Below are 17244 nucleotides of genomic sequence, written 5' to 3'. Positions count from 1 at the left end.
AGCGAACAGGAGGCACTCGCCCGCTCCTCAGCTCCTAGGCGGAACCCTTCCGAGCGACGCCACAGCCCGGCCGGAACACGGCGCTGCACGACGGGCAACGAGCCTTGTACCGGCCGGCCTGGGCCTGCCGCCCCGGGGCCGCGCTGCTCCCCGGGCCCCGCTGCTCTGCGTCCGCTCTGAGGCCCACGCCAGCGCCCCCGCACCCCCCAACAACGCTGAGAGGGCAGAGCCGCCCCCACCGCTCCCACCGACCGCGCCCGTGACGGGCCCGGCCCGGCCCCCCCGGCGCATGCGCGGCCGCGGCGAGCGCGGAGGGCGGGTCTGGGAACGGGCCGCCGCCGCCGCCGCCGCCGCCGCCGCCGCTGAGTGGCGGCCGGGTCACGTGGTGCGGCGTGAGGGCCCGGGCGGCTGCTGCTGCGCGCGCCGGAGAACGTGAGTGCCGAGGCGGGGAGGGGGCGCGCGCGCCGCTGCCGGAGCGGTCGGTGCCCTCGCTCGCCGCCGCGCGGGGCCGGGGAGGCGGCAGCCGCAGCCATCCCCGCCGCGCGTGCCCTGCCCTGCCCTGCCCCGCCGCCCCCTCCCGCCGGGCGTGGCCCCCTGCTCCCTCCGGCCGCCCCGGCTGGGCCCGCTGCGGGGCTGGCAGGGCTCGGGCTGGCCGCGGCGGCGACTGGCGGGGCGCGTGAGGGTCCCGGCCCGCGGCGCCCGCTCCTCCCCGGCGGAGGGCGGGAGCCGGCCGTGAGGCGAGGCGAGGCGGGAGCGAGGGGCGCAGCCCGGGGCAGGGTGTCGTGTCCGGCGAGCCGCCGGCCTCCTGGGCGGGAGGCTGTCCGGTACACCGAAGCAAGAGCCCTTCGGAGGCGTCTGCGCTGGGGAAGGCTTCCCCCGAAGCCGTTAGCTCTCCGGAGCGGGCTCTAGTAAGTTGTCCTCCGCCGAGCTTAGCTCGTCCCCCGCCGCTGGAAGCGGAGTGGCGGAGCGAAGTTTATGGAAATGAACTGAGTTTCAGAAATCGCAAAAATACCTAATATTTCACACTTTAACAACTCTTAGCATCCACCACCCCGCCCCCCCCCCCCCCCCCCCCCCGGTTCTGTAGAACTGCGCGCTTGCAAATGCCTTCGAGGCGGCAGAAGGCAGCAGTGCCTGACAGAGCAGAGCGTGTCCCGTGGAAGAGGGTGGGGGTGCCCGTGATAGTGCTGGTTCCCGAGGTCCAGAACCCAGACACGCCTGTCTTATCAGTAAACTGCAGCAAAATCATTTTGAGTGCAGTGACAACCTTAATATGCGCTGCATATTGACTCCGTTAATATTTATTTTATTTATTTACTCCGTTTCCCTTCAGCAGTGTTTTTTACAGATTATGTAAGTAATCAACTAATTAAAAAAAGAAAGTGACCAGAATTATATCCCTTTCTTTCCCTGTTAAAATGATAAAACGATTAAGAAAGAAAAAAACACAAAAACAAAGCCTGCAAATAATTTGCACCTGTACCACAGGAGAAGCAGTGACAAATGTACCTCAACTATATTTGGTAAACTTTCTTATGTTTGTGTAAATACCGAGTTTAAGTAATTCAAGTGTTTATAAAATGTATTTAATAATACCTGAGTTGGTTTAATTTCCTGAGATAGTGCAGTGATGTTCGTCCTGGAGCTGCATTTTGTTAATTCAAAGAGATTTGAGGTCTTGACAAGAGTTAACATAACGCTAATACTAGAAAGTGTGTATTTCTGAATTGTTTGTATATTTAACCAGTGTTATTTAAAATGGATTTCATTAGAAAGTAAGCTTCCTGTCCTTCCTTTCTCCTGCAAACTGCAGACAAATTTTCCCTCGAAGCAACACAAACGAAGGAGTGCTAAGCTTGTAAGAGCCCTTGTGCTTCACACTTTTGAAGTGGAGTCAAGGAAGCATTGGTTGTTTCATTTTAAATAGATTACAAAATTCTTGAGATAAATAAAGGAGGATGCTCTTCTGGTATAATTACCCAGTGTTAGGATTACACAAGTGCAAGTAAAAAAAAAACCCTCAAGCCCTTGACTCTAATTAAAAGTAGTTAAACATCTGTGAAGTTAAAACTCTGTGGCCTGATCTAAAGTCCACTGTTGTTCTGATGTATTTTTATTTCTTTAAACTGTGACATCCCCTTACCTTAACCAGTACAGTGATACAGCTATAAATATTTATGGTTATTTTATTTCTCTAACTTGAATTATGTGTAGATGCATGCTAGCATTTTGAGAGGTAGTTACTAATTACCGTCTATTATGAGATGAGGGTAGTAAGAATATTTAACAAACCTTTCCATGTCCCTTTCCTTCCACAAAACTGGGAAGGGGCTTAATATGTTCATTATGTCCCCTCAAAATATTTTGATAAAGTAACTCTGACTAACTGACCACAGAGGTTCAGCAAGAGCTGATGCTTCAAAGAAAGAAATTATCTGTTGACATGTTCCTTTTTCTTTCTAGCTTGGTCAGATATGCTTTATCTGTTTGACTATATGTGGCATATAAATTCAGAGGTAGAGAAAACTGTCTCTACATTGCTTTTAGATTTTCTAAGCAAAAAAAGCAGTGATAACACATTGCTGTTGTGGTTCCTTTATAGAGCCTGAACAGATTTATTTTTTTTTTTTTCCCAGTGAAGGAAAGCTAAGGAGGTCTGCTAAAATGTAGACTTTCATAAGTGTAAATTATAAAAATCTATAAAGGTTCCTGCTTTTTCTGTCTGTTCTACGCTAAAATGACTTACTGATTTGGCAATTGCAGCAGAATTTCTATTCTATAAAACTGATATAAAAACTACTCCTTTTGACAGCGTATTTATAATCAGCTTCTTGACTGGAATAATCTATAACCATGAAAAGGCTTTTTATTAGGTTGTTCCATTTCAGGAGCTGGTTTATATTGCACTCTGAAAAGACTGGTGTGATCTTTGTCACCAGAGGAGGAAATAGGGAGCATCACTAGTATACATGCTACAAGTAAATACTCTTCACCATAGATGAGGCACGTGAACAAACCACTTCCACGTTGGTTGCCTACCAAAGGTAACGGAGAAACTGAAAGATCAGGAAGGAATGAGTTTAGTGGCAGATTAGTCACGTAATGAATATATTTTCAATAATTTCCTGGATCACAACGTAAAGAAGTTTTCAGTAATTGTTGTTCTGATTTTTCACAAACTGAAGAGGTTTTGAAGACTTTGTTATGTAAAATAACGTTTCTCATGTTGTTATTACAGGAATTCTTTTGGCCTTTTTTAAACTTCTATCATTTATTTTTCTTCTTGCAACTTGGGATCACTGGTTTTGTTCAGGTTCTGGCTGCTTAAGTCACTGCTGTATAATGCCCAACGTGTGAATTGCCTGCAATGTGTTGTATCAGTTTGAGGGTCAACCTGGTGTCTGAAATGCGTAATGTAATTTCAGAATAAGTCTTGCAGTCCATGCTTAGCCAGCTTTGTTGGTGCTCAGGGAAGTTCTGACAGAGCAAACGTACAGCTGATTCTAGCTGTATGTGGTGGTGGAGTAGCTCCTTAGAACCGAAGGACTGTTTGGACAGTCAGACCGACCTCTGTTAGACTTAAAACTGTCAAGTTTCTATCTCCCCGAGAGTGGCCTAAGGAAGCTCGTTGGTTCCACATGCTGTGTCCTTGCGTGGCGTAAGGAAGCGTTGCTCGCTATGACTTCAGGGTCGTTGTAGCCGACTGAATGATTTGAAGACTTTTAATTAGAAGTGGATGCCATGGAGGAAATGAAGGCAGACGAATAAAATATAGTTATCTTAAGCACATTTTAGAGACAATGTTAGTAGTCTCAAATGATGACAGAGAATATAACTCGTCTTTACAATGCTAAGCCTTAAAGAAAAGTCCAGTGGATGCTCATTCTGATGTTTAGATTTGTATATTGATTCTCATTAAATTTAAATATATAAAGTAAATTGATTTCTCTTTTGTGAATGAAAATGAGTCCAAAATTGGCAGGGCTTCCAGTGATATTGCAAGTAATAATTATAATGAAACAATTTGAATAACTGTATTTTAGTTGAAGGATGGATAGGTTGCAGCCTTTAAGTATTTTTCTTTTTAGGTTAAATAGCAGTAGTCAAACTAATGAAGCAATTAAAAGCCTAAATGCGTAGTGTCTCAAATGTTCATATTTAAGATGTGAGGCAGAGTATGAGATTTGACCTAGTCTCTTCTGTTCTTTCCTCTGAAAGCTGTCTCATTTATTTTGGGATAAGGCGTCCAAAAGTTTTCTTGTCAGGTATTAAGATGTCTGTAATTTATTGTGAATAGTAATTGTCACACCCTTCAGAACACAATTTTCAGTTTTAAGTTGAAGTTGTTAGCTAAAAGCTTATTTTGTTAAGGGCTTCTTTTTAGTAGTATTTAAGAGGATTAAGGAAATATAAAACACTTTCAGTTTTCTTGCTGAAGCAGACATAAGAGGCAGAGGAACTTCCTTATTCTCACCGAAAACTTTGAAGTACATTTAAAATAAAATGTGGCATATTAAAAAAAAATAAAAGACTTTGTGACATAGCCTTTTATGCAGTCATTTTATGTTGATATTTAACTTTGTATTGTTTCATTTCAGCAAGGTACTTACTGACTTAAATTATTCTAAAACATTTGTATTACACATATATGACTTCTCATACCAAATTCTGAAACATTGTGTTTTTTCAGTTTAAAGTTCAGTATTCCTTTGTGAATGAACACACGTTATGCCCTTTAAAGGCACATTTGATTAATCCAGAAGTCATTCTTTATAAAGTAATTACTTTTATAATTATGTCAGAACCTTGTCTTTTGTTATGAACTATGTAATTGACTATATATTTCAAAGCTTATTGTAACTGACAGCTGTGGTTGACCTTCTTCTTGCATGTGTGTTAAATATCAACAGGATGATTCATTATGTTTCAAATTTTTGATTTTTTTTCTTGCATTAATTTTTTTTGTTATGCCTTCCTTCCCCCCCGCCCGCTTCCAAAGTTTGAGGGTGATAGTATAAGGGCTTACAGTTGGCTTCTGCCTCCTTTGTAGGACTCTTGCCCTAAAAACACTGTTTCTGTTTCATTCTTTGCTTGGATAAATCTTTGTACCCTGAGACTGTATCTTCATAGACAGGTAGTGTGGGCCTGTTGAGGCTTACCTGCAGTGTGAAATGGTTTATGCTTGGAGTCTGGTATTCACCCTTTACATGTTTCAAGTGTTTCTACATTGGTCTAGCTCTAATCTGGACATGTAGGCCGAGTGCCTAGTTTTTTCTGGAGTGTACTGAGTTCTTTCCTGGAACACATCTCCTGGTTTAGTTTCATCTGAAAAGAGACTAGTTCGTGCACACTCAGGCCACTCCACAATGTGAACCACAGCGAAGCAAGCGGGGGCAATGGAGAAATTAACTTCAAAATGATACTCCTGATCTGAACTGAAAGAGTAGCCCTGGGATTTTTTTCTGTTAGTGGAGAGTTATACCTAAGGTACCTCCATTACAAATAATTTTTGCAAAGCAACAAGAAGAACAAAGCAGTTCTAGAGAGAAGGTTGGTGACAGATCTGAAGGTCAGGATGTGCCATGCAGATAATGGCAAAATCTGTAGATCACAGCTGCATTCACCCTCAGTGCGAACGAGATGTTATATGTCTCCGTCTATTCATAAAAATCTAGGCTTGCGTCACAGTGTGATATTTTTTTTCTTTAAGGAGAAGGACAATGGGCTGGATTTTGCTTCACATAAATATAAACCAAAATTTCAGGGTAGTTCTGTCTATTTTGGGGGGGGCAAGGGTATAGGGACATTCTTTTTCTCTAACTTCAAATTACAGCTATAGGGAAAGACAGTATAACATTTCATTTTAACTGGTATTTACTAAAATATTTACTTTATTACATGATTTTTCAGTAATATGAAGTCATAATATTTTATGGTTGCCAAGTAAGCGAGGGGGCTTGTCACAGTAAAAATAAGAGTTTGAATGCTTTGCACTTGGTTAGTACAAAACAAACAAACAAATTCCAAGAATGTTTAGTTCAGACATTTATCTTGAGTAGGTGACAAAAATGCAGACACGTGGCAGCCTAGATGCAAGACAAATGTCCATTTCAAGTCTGTTCTGGAAATTTGTACATTTTGAAGTGGGTGGCATGTTTTCAAAAAAAGAAAAAGGAATAACTGCTTCATTGTTTCAAGCCTCATTAGACTCTTAATAAACAGAGTAGAGGCTGAGGAAGAATGTTCAAACAGTTGAAAGCTCTATATATTTTAAGTGAGTTGCATTCCAGAGGGCTCTCAGATAACTACTGTTTTCTGTCTTATATCTTTTTCCTTTATTATCAAACACATAATGTGTCTTGGCTGGCATTTTGGATTGCTCCTAATAATGGGAATGATTTATAATACATAGCACTACTGTAATCACTGTAATCCCAGTCATGTTACATGATTATTGTACAGATAAGTGCTGTATGAGGGTTTATTTTCCTAGGTGCATGTATGTTAAAAGTATTTAAATTGGGAATCAATGAGTATCAAAATAGGGGTGAGGGGGACGACAACTTTAAAAAGTAAGACTGTAGTATTTGGCAATTTGAACAACGTGGTATGGAAAGATTTTGGGGTTTCCACATAACTTGGGTTTAAATGATGTTGACTTTTAAATTCTAACAGTTTTTATGTCAACGGTTTTGTGGTGGGAAAAAAAATAACTGTGTCAGTGGTATGAAAAAAGTCAGAGGTTTGGGCAGATGCATATAAGAGCAGTTTGGGAATGTTGGTATACCTGGTATCAGAGCATGTAGTGAGAGATGACAGTGATTAAAGTTTGGATTATCTAAGTACTTTTTTGGTAACAAGTCAAAGGCTGACGATGTTAATTATCATCTGCAACAGTCAAGTTACACTTTAGAGGTCTTAGCTCATTTGAACTTTGTAGGGACTACAGCTGTGGTCTCTGTATTTAAATTGTGAGGATTAGAAATTGTTTTTTAAAGGCACCAGTGTAGTTAGAGTTCTTTGTTCAAGAGGCCTGGTATAAAGCGTGTTTCTGCTGTTTACACTCTGTTTTGGGCAAGACTTAGACGTTATGTAGCATCTCTAAGATTAGACCATGGGGAAAAAATGCAGCGAATTTCCTTTTAATGTAGCAAATACGTTTACTTGCATTCTGTTCTACTACAGTTGTTCTGAGGACGCTACCAGGGTTGTTTTTTCTTCTCTTAAAGTGTTATCATAAGCATGAATGCAATTTAAAGAGAAATCCAGAGATGAGAATAACTTAAACTTAACTATAAGAAGTGGCATTAATTAGTTATGTGGGTGAACTAGCATGGAAGTATATGCTCCTCTCACTTAGGTATAAATGGAGGAGGTCGGCTGGCCCCTAGATGATCATTTTTGATGTTCAGACCCGTGCAGGTTTCATAGTTCTTTTTGCTGTTATAGGATAACATCATTCAGAGGTGATTTCCTTCTTTTTCCATGTGTTCACTTACTTTGTGCGGTGCAAACGATCAAATTATTAATGATGCTCAGAGTACATAAAGAAAAAAGTTTAGTAAAGTGTTTGCAAGCATACCAATGGTTTGTAGAAATGTTCAGCTTAGTAAATCCTAATAGACATAATGTGGAATGCTAAAGTTTGCATCTTGAGCTATTGTCCTTTTCTCCTTATAAAGGTGTCATTTTTTTCTGCTGTCCTCTAGAAGAATTAGATTGTTGCTTGTTTATCTAATAAAAATGTTTACAGGGGAAGCATTCGATGTGGTGAATTGGAAAGGAATTTAAACTATATAAAAAGTCAGTATATTAGCAACTTATTCTAACTATTTTATAATGTAATGGAAAAGGAGGTCAATGAGGTATTGGGATGAGAATTTTGTATATATCTAGATATTTCATGAAGTTTGATTTGAAACCTGATAGCAAAGTTTTGAAGAGTACGTGTATTTTGCTGTCTCTGCATAGTTGATACTTACGTGTGAAATAATGTATTGTGTATCTTCAGTAGTTCATCAAAGAACTGGCATCCTAGAGGTGGGGAAAGTGGCCACGCTATTTTCGTGCCACCTTGGAGACTTTTGAAAACAAGAACAATACTGGCCAAGTTGAGGTAGCCCTTGGAAGCTACTTGAAATCCAGTGTCTCTTCCTGTCTTCTGCAGGTGGGTCTGCTCTCCAGAAACTCCACGTCACCTTGTGCTGTATTCTCCAATGCAGCTTCCTCCCTCCTCTCTTTATAGGCTTGCACAGGTTAGCTCGATGCCCTTTCTCAGTTTCTGTCATAGTAACCCTATTTCTAGCTAGATCTAGAACTTCTATAGCCCTTTTTTATCCTCCATGTTATCTGGCATAAATAGGGCAGAGATGAATATTTCGCTATAACTGTCTGGAAATTTTATGTGCTATTCTGGTATATGCTTTCCTCCTACTTTTTTTTTTTTCCCTCAATCGCATGCTTTTAAATTAAATTTTGAATTCTAATCACTAGGAAAGCAATAACAATTTCAAAGCTTACATTTAGGAGCACTTAGCTGTGTCTGTTGAAATTGTAACTTTTAATTTTCATTCTTAGCTTGTATTGAATGTTTGTAAAAGTTGGAAAAATGGTCATAAAAAAGATTACGTATGTAGCAAAGATGGGAAGCCTGAAAACCAAGACACTAGAGAAGAATATTTAACTGGTTTCTTTCCTGAAATTTTAATAATTGTGAGTGAATCAGGATATTAAAAAAAAAATGTCTAGAACACCCAGGAATTTTATATATGAAGTAAAGTCTAAAAAGAAATGAAAGAGAGGTTGCAGATTCCTTTTTCTCACAATGCTTGTCTGGATTATCTGTATAAATTCCTTTTATTTGTCTTATACCAGTTTAAAAATTGTGATTTCCCCCCCCCCCCCACTTGAATTTTTGTTCTGATTTAAAAAAGAGGTCTCAGCTGATTAGCTTGATGAATTTGCTGTGTTTAAAAAAAAAAAAAAAAGGCAGTGACGAGCTTGAAAACACTCCTGTACATGTATAATAACGCAGTTATCTTTTTTTCTTTCAGAATTTCCAAAACTTGTATGGTTTTGAATTTGAACAAAAGACTAAAAATCAGAATAATCTTCACATTTCTTTGAATAAGAAGTAATGCAACGAAGGCAGGGAAGAGTCAATGCTGGACTGCTTTTGCTGCTTTATCAGATTTCTCAAGTTGGACTCCAGAACATTCCTTCTGTTACCCTTGGGGTACTTGCACTGAATATTTTTCTGTTTCTGAATCCTGTGAGGCCACTGCCTGAAGTGTGTATCAGTGTAAATGAAGGCTTCTACAGAAGGAACTGGCAGCGTTTACTGCTTTCTCCTTTCCACCATGCAGATGACTGGCATTTGTATTATAACATGGTTTCCATGCTGTGGAAGGGGATAATGCTGGAAAAAAAGCTTAAGAGCGTATGGTTTGCATACATAATTGCAGTATTTTCAGTGCTAATTGGAGTTGTTTATATGGTGCTGGAATTCATGCTTGTGAAAATTTTGGATGATCCTTCGTATGAAATGACTTGTGCTGTAGGCTTTTCAGGTAAGGCACATAGATGGTCCAATTTACATACATAAAATTAATATTTATAGGTACTATATAGGAATGTTTGCTGAATGCAGAAAATGGATAGGTGTACATCCATCCATATGCATGTATGTGGTTATGTCAATAAAGTTATCCTATTTTTTAATTTAAAGCATGTACTTTGGGTACATGCTGTACTCCTGCTGTCATTGGGACCTCGCATTAGAAGGCAAGCCCTCCTTTTCAACCTCTGAGAAAGGTGCTTCAACATCTCTGAGGGTTCCCTGGGGTATTTGAATCGGTACTAGCTGGAAGATCCTAGTAGTTGCTCATTTGGAGCTTCACATATTCTCTGGTCACCTACCCTTTGGTAAGGAGACATGCCCAGTTCTAATGTTGGCCTTTATGGTGGCTGTAGGGGCCCTGAGTGCCGGAGGGTGAATATTTCAAGAATTTATGGTGAAATTTCTTTATGGTATATAACTGGGAATATAATGCTACCATATAATTGGGTAGTGTTGAGATTTCACTGTAAGGTTTTTTCACCAGATTAGTCTCACTTAGCCATACAGCAACTTATATGTTCCTTTCCTCAAAGAAATAGAAGGGAAGTTAGATTTAGTGATATAATTATCAAGGTGATGCAGGTTTATGGCTTCCCATGCTTTATGGCAAAAGGGACCAAGTCACTGAACAGCAGTAGTGCTGGCAGGCAGGGCAGGCATTGGTGATGGGCCAGATGGGGTCCCTGTTTCATTCCTTACAAGAGACGTCAGCCATACTACAATATTGGCTGGAACATATATTTTGGATTTTTTAATAAATTAAAAAGAGAGTGGGACTAAGCCTCTAATCTACTAAGCCATTTGTACAGAGGACAAAAAGTCAAGCTTTTTGTCAGTTTAGGGATTACCTAATTGGATTTTAATTTACATGTTCTGCAAGGTAGATGGTTCAGATCTAACATTGCGTATTGCAACCTGTTGTGATGTGACTCCATAGTTGATCTTTCTAAACCTTCAACATTCTCAACTTGACCTTCAGTGTAGATAATTTCTCTTCAGCTGGGGCAAGTGGCATGTATATGGAACAGCTGTTGAAGAAAATGAGAGTATTTTCGTGATAATAATTGTTTCTTTAAGAGCCAATCTGTATGCATATTTACGACTCATTCACTGTACCAGGTTTTAAGAGTTCTACGATGCCTGGATTTTGTTTTAAATTATTTTATTTTATTTTAAATGGATGAAACAGACCTGCCCCTTGTCTCCCCTGGGTGGAACCTGACAATACCCCTGGTCAGGCAGTTCCAACAGACACTTAAACTTTAAAAAAAAAAAAAAAAAAAAAAAAGTAAAAAAAATTGAAGCTGTACAGACACGATTCTGGTAAGCCAAGAATGGATTGGATGGAGATGACTCCTAAACTACGTTGCTGCTATTGAGTATTTCTCACCTTTAGTAAATTCATAGTTTCTGAACAAGTCTAGTTTTACCAGCAGCAAATAGTGTGAGCCTGTGTGTGTTTGCATACACACATTCCTGTTTGTATTTGATCCTAGAATAACAATATTTACATCGCTGGATATATTAAGGAATCTTGCTATCTCTTGTTTTCTATGGTGTTAGAAGGGGAGGGAAGTCTTTTTCATGTTTTTATTTAGTATATCTGTATTGATGTTCAACTCTATCTTTTCCATGTCAAATCTTTTCCTTGTTGGTTTTTCAGATTTTTTTTTTCAAACAACCGTGTGTGCTTTCTCGAGAGGAACTTTTTCAAAAACATTTTGCAAGTTCCAGTAAATTATGTGAATTCATTCTGTCATATCAGCTATTGCTTGCATGATAAAACAGTTGCAGTCAATTAGAATTGAATGATTATTTATTGTGATTAAAGGTGATTTATCTACTTTTTTTTCAGAAACAAGTGATTCTGGAGTATATGTAAGATGATTTTCCATTCATTCAGAATTTGAGCCTACTGTTGAGCTTCACATGCATCTGTTTGTCTTGTTTTCAGTAATGGCTTTTCTCAATGAACATGTTTTTGAGTTCAATAATTTTGTCAATTATTTCAACTAGAACTCCCATTTTAAAATTATGTTTGTATTGTTTTGAATACCTGAATAGCTACAGTGTGTAGGCCTATTAAAAAGCAACTTAGAATTGGCTGTTATACAAATATGTAGATTTTTATCCTTTTTTTTTTAAGTCACTGAAAAGTATCACTGAAAACACAACTTAGAACTGTTGTTCTGGCATGCAACAGTATGCTTCATGGTGCTGTGAAACTGCATGGTCCTTCAATTTTAGTAGTTAAGTTGTTTGCATTTCTTTATTATTTGGGCACAAGTACTCCTCTCTTTATGTGATTTCTTCTTGTTTGCAGGAGTCTTGTTTGCTTTGAAAGTTCTTAACAACCATTACAATCCAGGAAGAGTCAGCAGTGTCCTTGGATTGCAGATATCCAGTAAATATGCTTGTTGGGTGGAGCTGGTAGCTATTCATTTAATCTCACCAGGGTAAGTACATTTAATATTTAAAAGTTAAGAGAAGAGATTTAGGCTCTCTGAAGTAGTTTGAAATGTATTATGAAGTATGTGTAGTGTTAGCTGGTATCCAAATGGAGTGTTGGGGCTACAACTAAGTGCTGAGGCTACAGTCTGCTTTTTTCCTTAACACCCTCTATCTTAGCACACTTCAAAATAAAAAAAACTGAAATCCTGTGCCCAAAAGGTATTACTAAGTATTTGAGGGAAGATAACAAAAGTTGATAGACAAGGAAAAGCGACATGCGTTTTCAGCAAAGTAACCAAACCAATACACTGTAGTGCCAAGGGCTTCGTTAGCAAAACGACATTCCACTGTTTGCTTGCTATCCTAGTCCCTTCTGTCCAGTTGTTGTAGTCACTCCTGTAATTTATGATAAAGCTATCATCCAGTGTTTCGCAAATTTTATGCAGTTTCACTATCCTGCAGTCTTGGTGATCGTCTCCCTCAATTTTCCTGTGTGCTCAGTTCTGCCAGCACTGTTCATCTGCCCCTACCTCTCTGAAAATAGCGCCTTTCTCTTCCTGGGCAGTTGATTTCTGGAGTTCTAGTTGCAAATCAGTAATTTTCTTGTGTAATATTTTATAACTGTCAGTCATCTTGGAGAATATATGTGAAATACAGACACCAAACTTACAAACTCACAAATCACAGTTTATATACAATTTCCCACTTTTCAGAAAGATTTACAAAAAAACAAACAAAAAAAACAAACGAGGAGAGCAATAATGACATACTCCTCGGCAGATACTATAATATAGCAGATAGAACATTTCCTAGACCAGAATGAGAATTCAGGTATTACTTACGTTAAACACCAGTTGTATTGCTTTATGACTTACTGCCTCATTGACTGCAGCAAAGAATCCTAGGTTAAAAGACAGAAGAACTGCAGAGTGCTCTGTTCCGAATGCAATTTTCAGTGTGAGCTGCGAGGTCACTTGCATGGCATTATTACAAGTATAAAAGCAAAGTTTCCAGTGTATTAAAAACATTCTTATGAAAAATATAAACTTGTCGTGTTAGCTCAACATAATTTTTATTTGGTGTTGTGTTTAATACTGCTGTTCGTATTATTATTAAAGAATAATGAAAGAACATTATGTCTGAAGTAAAACCATGAGCATATCATACTGTATCTGGTAGAGGAAAAACATGAGTTTAGTGGTTGGGTGCTGTTGTTTTTCAGTTGCATTACTGCAGAAATGTCTTTGGGGTAGAAAGTGTGTAGAAGGTCTAGAAATAATGTCAAAAACCTTTTTATAATTTTTATGGAACCTTAGATTGCTGCCTGGTCTAAAGAACCTATACATTGTTACATGCAGTCTTGATAGTTAGGACAATTTCACAGCACTTAAATGATAATGGGGGCCATAGAAAACAAATAGTAATCTCCAGAAATTCATGTCCCTGAACACAACATGTTTAATTAGTAACTGCCAGCTACCTTGAAATGAACCATAACAATTGTAGCTCTCAGAGCACTGCTCTTACATGCTCATCTGCATGCTCAGGGCATGTTGTAATATTTGAAATATCTGATTAAATGGTGTCCCTTTGTAGATCAAGTTGCATAATTTAGTCTTGAATAGATAAGAGGTCAGTAATTGGGGCAAAATTCTGTCCAGTCAGAAAGACATGCAATAAATTTGGACCTGCCTTAGTGGAATGATGTATCAGTATCACCTGAGAATCCATAACCAATGAAGGATTCAAAAGTAATATTGAGGCTATTGAAAACTTTGATTTGTGTGCTAGGAGAGGATTTAGGGGTTTACTGGCATCTATTAATTCTTCTCTTTCTCATTAATGTTTTTGTCATGGGGAAATTTTAAGAGACATATAATACGCTTCTAATATTCGCCTTCCGTAAAGTAAGGATATTGAGATGTAGGCTTTTTATAGCAATCCTTGGGATCATTTCTTTGATGGAAGAACAGGCATGTGAAAAGTTATCTTATGTTTCATTTCTATGCCTCTTCTGGAATTGGGCATGTGGTACCTTAATTCATTTATCCTTTTTGCATGGAGGTGTTTTACCTATAATCAGTATTAAAGGAAAAGCTTATCTTTCAGGTTGTTTCTGAGCTAACTCAAATATTTATCAGATTGACAAAGATGACACTTTGGCATTGGAAGCTGGACATTACAGTTTTTTCATACTTCTTTTTCAGCAAGTTAAGAGTAAAAAAGGATGAAAATAATGGGAAAGTGGAAAGCTGGGAATGGAGAAGAGTAGAAGATGTTATTTTTAAAGCATTCAGAAATGTTGAGGTTTGATATTGTGACTGTCCAGAATGGCTCTTTTTGGAGTTTGTCAGAAATAGTGAGACTTGCTACTCTGGAGTTCAGAGACTCTCAGAGTTGTCTAACATTTCTGTAGCTCACTACATCTCTGAAAACCGACTTAGGCAGTTCTCCAGGCCTCCTTTTGAGTGGTGTTTTGGTAGGTTTTATAGTTACTGACTTTCAGGTGTCTGATAAAGTTTTCCAGATCTGTGGATGATGCAGTCCATAAAGTGTATAATTCTTCTTACTTGAGTTTTTTCTATTTTCTAAATTAGTTCTGCCCTTAAGTTTGTTTCAAAGTTTCTCTTCATAACTTTTTCTAAAACTGTATTGGTAAGTGTTGATCTGAGCCAGTTCTGTTGACTTTTTTCTTTTTTTTGGCAACTTAAGATGCTTATTAGAATTCTTAATCTTAAAAAAAGAGAAGATTTTGCAAACTGAGAAGTATCCCACAGAAGAACAAGAGCACAGCAACAGTTCTATGTTTGGCAATAGAGATGCGTATCATTGTCATAAGCATTCATATCTGACAATTGAAAATGTTATACAATTGTAATGTATAATGAATCAACAATGACAGTTGCTTCATTTCACGGGAAATCAAAATCTCAAAGCAGATCATGGTCAAAACAGGTAAACGTAATAGGAATACTGAGATTTTCATTAAAAATGAACAAACAAAACCAAAACCCACAAAAATTAATTTATATATATTTGCAAATATAAGAACCTATTTTGACAAATCTGCTTTTAAATTTTGATTATTTTGCCTTGTACCCTTCACAGTCTCAACCATGGTACAGCATCTGGTGTGAATACAAGTATTTTGCATAACTCTAGTAAACTTAACTTCATGAGATCTTTTGTGTGTATCTATTTTCCTATTTCATCTGCTTATTTTAATTTCTCGCTTGTTTAATGCTTAGGGATATCATTGAGTCATCACTGGTTATCGTTCAGATTTACTGTTGAACTGTTTATTATGCTCTTTGTTGGTGAGAACTGTCCCTCAGGAACAAAAGGGCCAAGAATAACCAATCAACCAAAAAACTCTAGGTTTGACAGGAATGGCATTATGTGATGAGAACCATTTTATAGCCTTTCATTCTGTTGTCAAACTTAGCTTTTACTTTTCTATGCTATTTTCCCAATGTGTTACAAAATTGCTAACAAGTTTCTCCTTTCCTTTTAAAGAAGCGATGGCATATTCCTGTATGGGGCTGTGTAAAACAAGTTGACTTTTACTTAGGCAATCATTTAATTTGGTTTAATTTGCATTCAGGTAGGTTGTTTAACACTGGTAAATTGACTACATGGCCTGCTTTCTAAGCAAGATTAAATTTTGTAGCAAAGAGTTTAAATTGTCACGTGCAGGTGAATGTGCTTGTGTTAATTTGGAAATAAAGTATAAATACATGGATTTGATTCCCATGATCTCAAAAAATTAATTGTTTTTCAAAAATGAAGTTGGTCTAGATTCTTGTAGTACATCACTTTGATATTATTCTTTTGTTTGCTTGTTCAGTGAATGCATACTTCCTTGGAGTAGGAGATGCATGGAAATAAGATCTTTTCACAAAAGACTGCAGCAATGGCTTAAGCTATAGACAGACTTTTGTTGCTAAGTGGCTTTGTCCTGTGGTAGAATTGCATGCGTAAATAATAATGCTTACCAGACTTTGGGGTTTGCTTTTAGCAAGAAGTTATGGAAGTTAAGTGATAGGTGTAGACTTCCTTGCTTTGTTTTCATTTGTTGAGTCAGGTGACTGATACCACAGAATTGAAACAATTCAGGATATATTCACCAACAGTGAGGAATTGATTTGAATTCATTGTAAGGGTACTGGAACAATATTAATGTAAAAATTAATACTGAGGGGCTTGTAAACATTGGGTCAGAATCTCTCATACACGAAAAGCAAATGCAGTCCAAATGCTTTTCCCTTTAGTGATACCAGTTTTCATGGAACTTACACAGCCAAATGAAAAAGTATAATTAATTCTGTTTAGAAAATTTCTCTGAAGTAATGTGCACATCAGCTTGACAGCAAATGTCTTCAGGAAACAGTATTTAGACATATTGTGTAATTATCATTAGTATGAAGTGAATGGTTGAGATAAATTAAGATCTCTGGGGTTATCTACATTTTCAAACAAAAAGTTAAATGAGACATCATTTGAATTTCTTTGTACCAGGGACAACATTAGTTAATATTGATAAAGCTCATTGACATTTAGAGAAAAAACATGCAATTTAAAAAGTCAAGAACCCTGTTTTTATTCCCATTCAAAGTTCAGCTTCTATTATAGAAACTGAAAATTGTACTACGAAAAAAAAATCTGTCAGTTTTTCTTTATTAACCAGCAGGAAAAAACAGCAGGGAGTAGTTTATCATGTTGCAATCAGGAGAACGTTTCTTCATTAGTCTAACTGAAAAATAACAGTCAATTTTTACCTAGTAAAATATACATTCCAGTCAAGACATTGCTATTCTTATGAGTAGTGTAAAAAGCCTATTTTAGAATTGGTTGATAATGGAGGTTGCTTTATTGCTGATAATGTAAGGGTTTTTAATTATATCCAGGATTATTTACTATATATGAAAAGCAGAAAATAGGAGTAACCTCAGGTTGCTGGATTAGACAAGAAAGAAGAGTGGCATTTATAATACAAGTGAAAGGAGCCTTGGTAATATGTGCTTGGACAAGACTTCTTCACGCAACTTATTGTGTGCTTTTTGTAACCTGTTTATTAATTTCTTTTCAGCCAAAATCCATGACCTTTAGTTCTAAATTTTGTATATAATCCTGCCTTGTGAAAATAGTTGTAGTTTTGCCATTAACTTTAATGT

The 17244-nt window shown here is 38.1% G+C and overlaps 1 protein-coding gene across 22 annotated transcripts in view; it reads left to right on the top strand.

Annotated features, from left to right (window-relative positions):
* The first annotated feature begins 289 nt into the window (after positions 1-289).
* RHBDD1 (rhomboid domain containing 1) overlaps positions 290-17244 on the top strand; it is a 108978-nt gene continuing 92023 nt past the window's right edge. For 7 of the 22 annotated variants that reach the window (XR_015700518.1, XR_015700517.1, XM_087739762.1 and 4 more), the window contains exons 1-4: positions 292-432; positions 8012-8167; positions 9054-9569; positions 11943-12075. Coding sequence is in view for 19 of the 22 variants with exons in the window: in XM_087739762.1 (XP_087595888.1) it covers positions 9137-9569; positions 11943-12075 (566 nt within the window). In the remaining 3 variants the exon portion in view is untranslated. The other 15 variants (XM_087739760.1, XM_087739757.1, XR_015700516.1 and 12 more) reach the window with 13 other exon arrangements.

This window comes from Nipponia nippon, unplaced genomic scaffold, assembly GCF_047370975.1.
Source record: "Nipponia nippon isolate SJK-2023a ecotype South Korea unplaced genomic scaffold, ASM4737097v1 scaffold_7, whole genome shotgun sequence".
NCBI classification, from domain to species: domain Eukaryota; kingdom Metazoa; phylum Chordata; class Aves; order Pelecaniformes; family Threskiornithidae; genus Nipponia; species Nipponia nippon.
This window is presented reverse-complemented; position numbering and strand designations above follow the sequence as displayed.